This window comes from Microtus oregoni, unplaced genomic scaffold (genome assembly GCF_018167655.1).
Source record: "Microtus oregoni isolate MIOR12 unplaced genomic scaffold, Mior012 000000F_ref0000247, whole genome shotgun sequence".
Classification (NCBI taxonomy): domain Eukaryota; kingdom Metazoa; phylum Chordata; class Mammalia; order Rodentia; family Cricetidae; genus Microtus; species Microtus oregoni.
In genome coordinates this window covers 76386672-76395405 of record NW_024543059.1, presented here as the reverse complement: position 1 = coordinate 76395405, position 8734 = coordinate 76386672, and the positions used below count along the sequence as shown (strand labels likewise).

General features: G+C 43.9%; 1 protein-coding gene across 3 annotated transcripts in view; it reads right to left on the bottom strand.

The window, feature by feature from the left end:
* Positions 1–5470: 5470 nt before the first annotated feature.
* The window catches only part of Ap1ar (adaptor related protein complex 1 associated regulatory protein), a 29474-nt gene continuing 26210 nt past the window's right edge, over positions 5471–8734 (bottom strand). For all 3 annotated transcript variants that reach the window (XM_041656630.1, XM_041656637.1, XM_041656647.1), the window contains one exon: positions 5471–7166. In XM_041656630.1, the coding sequence (XP_041512564.1) occupies positions 6904–7166 (263 nt within the window). In that variant the 3' untranslated portion in view covers positions 5471–6903. The remainder of the gene's footprint in view (positions 7167–8734) is intronic.

Genomic DNA, 8734 nt, shown 5'->3' with positions numbered 1-8734 from the left:
TTCTTATCTTCTAGATTGATAAAACTATTCTGCCAAAGCTGGGCGGTGGTGGCGCACGCCTTTAATCCCAGCACTTGGGAGGCAGAGGCAGGGATCGAACTCACGATCTCTGTGAGTTCGAGACCAGCCTGGTCTACAAGAGCTAGTTCCAGGACAGGCTCCAAAACCACAGAGAAACCCTGTCTCGAAAAACAAAAAACAAAACCCAAAAAACAAAAAACTATTCTGCCAAGAATACGTTTCAAAGGTTTGGATGACTCTACGAATATTAGGTGGGGCAGAAGGGCGGGCAATGGAGGCTTTCAAAGGACTACAAATGACTCGGGATAAATTTAGCCCTGAGTCTGCAACAGTCTAACTCTCCCACATGGTTAAGTTTGAACTGGCCAGTCAGCCATGTGGACTCCTCAACACGGGACAGCTCGTTATTTCCCTAAAGGATTAACACAGAAAGGACGTTACTACATCTAGGTGTCAGGAAAAGGATTTCCTTCAAATAAGTTTGTAATTTTAACCAAATACTCATAAGAATAATCTCCAAATTCCATCTCATTTCTTCTTTAATGTTTTCTAAGTATTGTTTTGGTGAAGCTGTTTCTTTCACTGAATTCTATTTTTCTCTCTACGATCAGAATACTAATAGACACAAAGTAAATGGGGATGGGAAAATATTGTATTGAATTTAATGTCTTAGTAGATGTCTGTTAATAATCTGTGATTGGGGTAACTGTAGCAAAAGTAAAATGTAAAGTCTGTCCTTTGCTGGAATATATTTATACAACTTCTGACAAAAGGGGCCCCTTTCCAAATTCTACCATTTTAGAGGGATACTATAGACTCTTCAGTGAGATCCTCCCACGACGCTCCATCCCCCTCCAGCTACCGCACTTCTACAGAAAAACCCCGCAAACAGAATATCTATGCCGACTCTTCTCTGTTCTTCACCACCCTTCTGTTGTCTAACACCCACATTCCATCAGTCCTGCCATTCCCTAAGCTCAATGGTCACCTTTTCAAATCATTTGGTGCCGGTTACCCAACTCTCAAACTCTGTATCTGCATCAGATAGGTGACTTTCTACACCGCCCCCCACCCCATCCCAAGAAGCTGGACTTCTCAGCTGATATGACTTAAAATAGCACCCACTTACTGGGATGGCTAATGTCACTTTACAGGATCTAGAGTCTTCTAGGAGACACACCTCGGGGCGTGGCTGGGAGGGATTCTCTAGGTGGAGGTGGGAAAAGGCACCTTAATTGCAGACGGTCCATTGGAGGGGATGGGGACTTGGACTACACAGAAAGAATACTAGCTGAGGCCTGGGATCATCATTCTGGGCTTCCTGGTTGTGGACAGAATGTGTCCATGCTCAGACTTCTTTGTTATGGACTGCATTCCTGACCGTGAGTCAGAACAATTTTTTTTTCCCCCTTAAGTGGCTGTTGCTTGCGTATTTAATGGCAGAAATGAGACATGTCTGCCAATAATCCTCAAACTTACAGCGACAGTTCTTGAGTGGCAGACATACACAAACACCTTTTGATCTGCCCCTCATGGAAATATCTCATTTGAGTTTTCCAAAAAAAAATTTCATTTCTCCCACCTAACTAATCCTGTTCTTTCCATTGCTCTGATTAAGTCAAGTCAGAGGCAAGAGGTTATTGTCAGGTAGGGCTGTGCCTGCCAGGTCAGCTGTCAAGTATCCACAGGTTTATCCAGAAGAGAAACAATGAACTCAGATACTTATTTTTACGAGCAAACCAAAGGAGCATGGGGTCATTCTCAGGGATGCTCTTAAGATGTCACTGAGTCACAGGGGACAAATGAGAGGTGATATAAGCAGAATCAGAGTATGTTTACATTGTTGAGGACCAACTGAACTGTGGCCAAGAAGTTTAGTAGATGTCTCAATGGGGTGACGTCAGTTCTATGCGTCACTGGAGTGATGGAGCTGGATGAGCACCGCCTCTTGGCAGAGAGGGAGATGAGAAATGCCTGACAGTTCCTATATGCACTGACTACTTTCCCACATCCCAGGAGAGCTCCTAAGGCTTTCGGCCAAGATCTGCATCAGTGTTGAGTCCTGCCTGTATGGACTGGACACATCGAGCAGATGATCTGATTCAGCCCTTGCTTTTATCCCCATATTCAACTCAATGGGAAACCCTCGTGGGTCTCCCTCTAAAATTGGCTCCTATTCTCTATGGCCATTGTGAACTTAGCCACACGTCACCTCACTGGGAGTACTATGTGTCTGAGCTAGCCCTTCTTATGACCTATTCCCTACTTAACAACTTTCAGAAATGAAGATCACTCTGTCAGGAGCGTTCTATCACACATCAGGTTTCTCTCTTTTGCTCCTGACAATGGCCTGTGAAGCGTCCATGAATGGCCCCTGACACGCTCCTCTCATCTCTTACAACTCCTCCCCTCACTTGCGATATTTCAGTCTCGTAGTCTTTTTCCCCATGAACTTTGCACATACTCTTCTCCTGACCTACAACCTTCTTCACCAGGCTCTCCCACCTGCTCAAGACCCAAAACAAATGTCTCCTCCATGAAGTCTCCTGACCTGTGGGAAGACCTCACTAGATCTTGTTGCCTTGCCCTATCGCTTTGTGTATTTCCTAACTGGTCTGTGATTTTTTTTTTTTGGACATATATATTTGTGGTGGTTTGAATGAGAATGGCCCCTATAGGCTCCTATAATTGAATATTTGGTCCCCAGTGGGCGGAACTGATTGGGAAGGATTGGGAGGTGTAGCCTTGGAGGATGTGTCACTAGGGGTGGGCTTCATGCAATGTCTCAATACTCTTTCTGCCTCATGTGTGTGGACCAGAAGTTCTCAGTCACTGCTTCAGTGCCATGTCTGCCTGCCTGCTGCCATGCTTCCTGCCATGATGGATAGGGACTCTAACCCCCTGGAGCCACGAACCCCCAATACACTTTATCTTGTAGAAGATACCTTAGTCATGGTGTCTCTTCACAGCAATGGAATAAGACATGCTGTGGGACAATGGTCTTGTACCCTGTAGAGATTTATCAGTTGTACTGGTTTAATAAAATGCTGATCAGCCAGTAGCCAGGTAGGAGGTAAAGGCGAGGTGATTAGAATAGGAGAATTCTGCGAAGAGGAAAGGCTCAGTCTGTAGTCATCACCCAGATGCAAAGGAAGCAAGATGAGAATGCTTCACTGATAAAAGGTACCAAGCCCTGTGGCTAACACAGATAAGAATTATGGGTGAATTTAAGATGTTAAAGATAAGAAGAAGCCTGGGCTAAGAGGCCAACCAGTTCATAATGAATGTAAACCTCTATGTGCTTCTTTGGGACTGAACAGTTGTGGGACCAGGCAGGACAGAAACTTCTACCAAGAAAGACAGAAGTTGGTACCAGTGAGTAAGGTATTGCTATGACAAGGCTGACCACGCTGTTTTTTGAAGGATCACAGAGGGTTTGGGATTAGGGAAGCGGTTGAATGCTGTAAGCCATCCTAGCAGAAGCTTGAAAGCTACAGTGGCCGGGCAGTAGCGGTGCACACCTTTAATCCCAACACTTGGGAGGCAGAGGCAGGTGGATCTCTGTGAGTTTGAGGACAGACTGGTCTACAAGAGGTAGTTCCAGGGCAGAACCCAAAGGTACAGAGAAACCCTGTCTCGAAAAATTAAAACAAAACAAAACAAAACCCTGAGTGGTGCTGAGAGCAATGTGACCTCCGGGGTCCCAGCTCAAGAGGTTTCAGAGGGGAACAATATTAGCAGCTGGGCTAGAGGAAATTCTTGTGCTATTTTGGCAAAGAATGTGACTGCTTTTCACCCTTGTCCTAAGACTCTGCCTGAAGCAAGTGAAGAGTTGGGGACTAACTTCCCTGGCACAGGAGACAGCCTAATAGTGGCTGTGGTGTGCTTATTAGTGAACACCATTAGGCAGGTCCACGCAGGACAAAAAGGCACACGAAATGTACAGTGTGAGGAGAAAAAGGGCACCAGGAAGTTTAATGCCGAAGCCACCCTGTGATTAAAGAGAGAAGTCTAAAGAAAGGTCTGGTGTGAAATGGAGTCACAGGAGTGGTACCTTCCGGGCAAGGCCCCACCCAGCTATGCGTCCACCTTACAAAAAGGAAATGCCAAATCACTCTTCTTCTAAAATAAAGAAAAGCTTATCCAATAAAGGAAAGCACCAATAAATCAAGGCTTATTCAAATGTAATGAGGAGATAGGTCGTATCCCTAGGGGGCAGCCAAACTTGGCAACAAGGGCCCTGTAGTTCTGACTTCAGAGTCTTAAGGATAGGGGAGTAAGGGGCTATGGACGCTCCAGTTAAGGAAAGCCTGAAGCCAGGTGTAGCAGGGGAGTCTCTGTACGGAGACCACTGAGTGAAGAAGTGGAGGTGAAGCCTAGATTGTGTTGGAGATGTCAGAGCCCTGGAATGTCTGTCAAGGAGAGCGGCATAGAGGGAGTGGAACCAGCCCTCGATAGAGAAGTATGCTGCAGTCAGCAAAGCTGGCAGGATGGGTCCACGTAAGCCCGCTGGTATTGGAAAAAGAACTACAGGAGTTGGGAGTTTGTTCTTTGTTTCTGTCTGGCTTTGGTGCAGTACTTCCTTGCTTTGCCACCATCCCTCCCTTTCGAATGGTGCTGTACACTCTGCACCACTGTATATCGGACGCACGTAATTTAATAGTTTTTCCATCTTGCAAAGAGTTACCATTAAGAGACTGCCTCGAGCCTCAGATGAAACTCTGAGACTGTGCAAGGCTGTGGGGATTTCTCAAACTGGACTAAACGCACTTTACATTATGGTATGGTCATGGGCCTATGGGGGCCAGGAAGTGGAAGCAAAATTTGATGGTTTGGATGAAAACGGCTCTCAAAGACTCATCTATTTGAATGCTTTTTGTAGAGCTGGTGGGAGCGGCTGTGTTCTGAGGTTTCAAATGCCCATGCTGTTTTTCTATTAGTTCTGTCTGCTTTGTGCTTGTGGATGAGACGTGAGCTCCCAGCTTCTGCTCCAGCACCATGCCTCTCTGCCTGCTGCCACGCTCCCTGCCATGACGGTCATACACTCCAGTCCTCTGGAACCATAAGTTCCCAATAGATCCTTGGTCACGGTGTTTTGTTTTGGCAGGAGAAAAGTCACTAAGACAGTGTTCATCAACCGTCTCTCATCAGAACAGTAAGTGAGAGAGCAGGGCCCCTCAAACTCTTCCCTACCCAGCAGATTCGCCAAACTCTGCTGAACAAATGTCATTCTTAGCATTTTATAAACAAAGCAAAGAGAAAAAAACAAAACAAACAACAACAATAAAAAAAACGCAAAACACAACAATTCCTTTTCTTGGTAATGAAAGCATAATTTTACAGGTAGTTCCAGTCTTTTATCTTCATATCTGATTAAGGAAAATAATTATATACCAAGAGTCTCACTATCTCTACTGTTATGAAGCAATACCAGCAATATGCAAAATCATTAAATGTAAAAATGTTTATTCACAATCCTTGAGAAGTTACCATTCCTTCAGAAAATTCTTTATGAACAAAAAGTCAAAAAATTACAACAGTAGCTTATGCCAAACCAAAAATATACATCTGATGTAATATAAACCTTAAAAAGCAGGAACACAGGCAATGTGAATATAGAGTATTTTTTAAATTATTTCCATGGCACAACTGCAATTTAAATTTTAAGACAGATATAAATAATAGCATAACCTAATGCATATTTACATATCAAAGTATATTTATTTCTATGAGACTAAAAAATGACAAAAGTGCAGATGTCATTGTAAAGCAGTTCAGATATCGAAAGGGCCACACAACTTTTCATGGACAGAAGAACTTCACTATCTCTACCTGGGCCTTCCTGTACCGTTGAGAGCATGCACCATCACTGCTGAAGAAAGCAAGACAGCAAGGGAGACAGAACAGTGTGCCCGCCACAGTGACACTCAGTCCTCAGCCAAACCAAGGAATGCAGTTAGGGAGCGTTTCTCAGCCCTGGTCTTCCACATGGATCCAGACACAGATACATTAGTTCCGTCCCACAAAGCACCTTGTACTACAAGGCAAAGGAAAGGGCAATACAATCAACAGGACCTTTCCTATCAGAAAGGATTTTATTTACTTGGAAATACCCGTATTTTAATGTTTTCTTAATTCATTCACAGAATATGTTCTGTGTAAAATCTTGCAAAGATCATCCACTGGAAATATAGAAATAAAAAAAAAATGAAAGCAAACAGTTAAGATCTCAATTTAAACCCAACATAGTGGCATGTAAAAGGAAGTAAAAAAAATTAATTTATATTGTTAACTATTATTTGATTATTACCAACTCAAAGTATCCAAACTGAAAGTTTCTTTAATCTTACTGTTTTCTATTCAGATTGAGTAAACCCTGGATTAGAATGTGTATATGTGAGATCTCAGCACGTTTTGGGGTCACTTCCGGTTAACTGCTGAGTACTCGACAACAAAATTAAAGGAAGTCATCAATCAACGTAAACGATGCTGGAAAAGGGACCAGCCTTCTAAATAAATCCAACATCCCTCCCTCATGTTGCCTTTACATCTGCTGAGAACTAACAAAAGACTTTCAGATTTTTATTTCTGTAATAAAATAGGTTTACTAAAGCAGTCAAAGTAAAACAAAAATGATTTAAGATGCAGAGCTCTGACCAGGGTGAACAGGAATGCCATGAATGTTTGATATGTCAGCTCACCGAGTCAGTCCTGGGACACAGAAGGCAGACGTTGAGACCGCACCTGACCGAAGCATTCAGCTGTCTCTCCACTCCTGCACCTGTCACAAGGTTCCTATGCCACCTTACAAAAAGGCTCAGCATCCATCTGTACATTCTAGGTGATTTTTAACATTTGGTAAGTAGGTCACACAGTTTCATCCTATCGGATCTGCTGGTCCGTATCAGACTGCTTGGTGGCAGGATCCGACAGTTCTAAGACAGGATTCACAAACCCGGAGTACTCAGAATTGCCGTTATCGTCCATCTCGGCGCTGACAAAGTCGTTCTCCCACTCCAGCCCGTTGGAATCATCAGAGGCGGACGTGGGGTTGCTGCCCTTCTTGCTACTGTACTTCAGTGCTGCCCGAAGGATGTCCTCTTCTGTCTTCGAGCGCTCTCTCATGGGCAGCATCCGATTCATTCCTAGCATAATAAAAAGCTGTATTAAGTGGCACACACCTTTAATTCCAGTACCCAGGAAGCAGAGCTCTGAGTTTGGGGCCAGTCTGGTCTACAAAGTGAGCTCCGGGACAGCCAGGGCTATAGAGAAACTCTGTCTCAAAGAAACGAACAAACCAATGAACCAACCAAGACTTGTTGGTTTAATAACAGGACTGCTCTTCTGTGACTCTAGTTGTGAATTAACCTAGGGAGCCAGTCCTGTGGAAGCTTTCTTCAGAGAAGAATCTGGGGTGCAATCATGTCACATGTCTCTGATAAAAAAAATGCAACACTCATCACCTGATAGGATCTCAGAAGGGCCATAAATCAAACACAACAGAGACCGAGAGTCCATTGCTCTGAGTCTCATAAGGCCACTCAGTAGCTTTGCCAAGGTCTTTTTCCCACTGGATGAAAGCTGCGTTTCCTGGGGAAAGGAGAAGACAGGCTTTCCTGCATCTCCCAGGTCCCTGCTAACACTGCCTGCACTTCTAGCTCCTTAGCCAACCCTGTGAAGTTAAGTGGAGCACAGGCACCAGCTAGACTTTAGAGAAAAGAGTCTGCAGCAGAGAGGTACGTGTCCACGAAGTCACACAGCTATGAAGTAGAACAGGGACTGAACCCAGGGCTCTCTGCAGGCTGAAGTCTACTGCTGAACTTCATCCTAGCCAAGACTGAATTCTAGTGCACCCGGTCTGGCTCCAAAGTCTGTGTTCTCGTGCTATTTAGATTCTCTACTACACTAGAGTGCAGATATTTCATATTCATTCTGGATATAAATTGTTAGTAACATGAATCTGAAAAATACTGAAGCAGATGGAGGGGAGAAAGAACAAAAATTTCTAAATACTAATCTTCACTGGTAAAAACTAAAATCTAGGGTGGGCAAAGAGGTTCTAAGGAATAGGAGACACAACCAACTCTTATCTTCTGACCTTAAAGAATCAGCTCTCACAGTAAAGAAAGGAAAAAGGAGAAGTAAACCTTTACCACTGTTGTCTGCCACTCCTGAAAAAAAATCAGACTTGACTCAGTAAAGCAACTAATTAATACAAGATGAGAACATTATAAAAATATGGCCAGCCAGCCTAGCAACATTAGTAAGCCCAGGTCCTAGAGACCATCTCAAAAAAGAATGATAGCTCTAGAGGGCTGATGCCGAGGTTGATTCCCGCCTCCAGACGTATGTGCGAGCACACACACAATGTGCTTATACACACATCTACGTTCACCAAAAACAAAAACAAACTATATAGCTATGTAGACTGAGAACGCCTATGACTACGGATTTGTACCTTGGATTGAAATTTCTCTAAAGGAAGTGGCAACTGTGTATCGACCAAAAAGGAGGTTTCCAGTGGATTCTTTCCTCTGCCTACGCTGGTTGAACGATTTTGCTAATATGCTGAGTAATGACCAGGCCAATCTTATCTAGGAATATGATTGGCACATGTAGATGACAGAGTAAGTACAAACGCACTGGTGGCTGGGATCCAAGCCTACATTAAGGTAAGTACAGGACTGGAGAAGGGGGCACCACTGGGAAGATT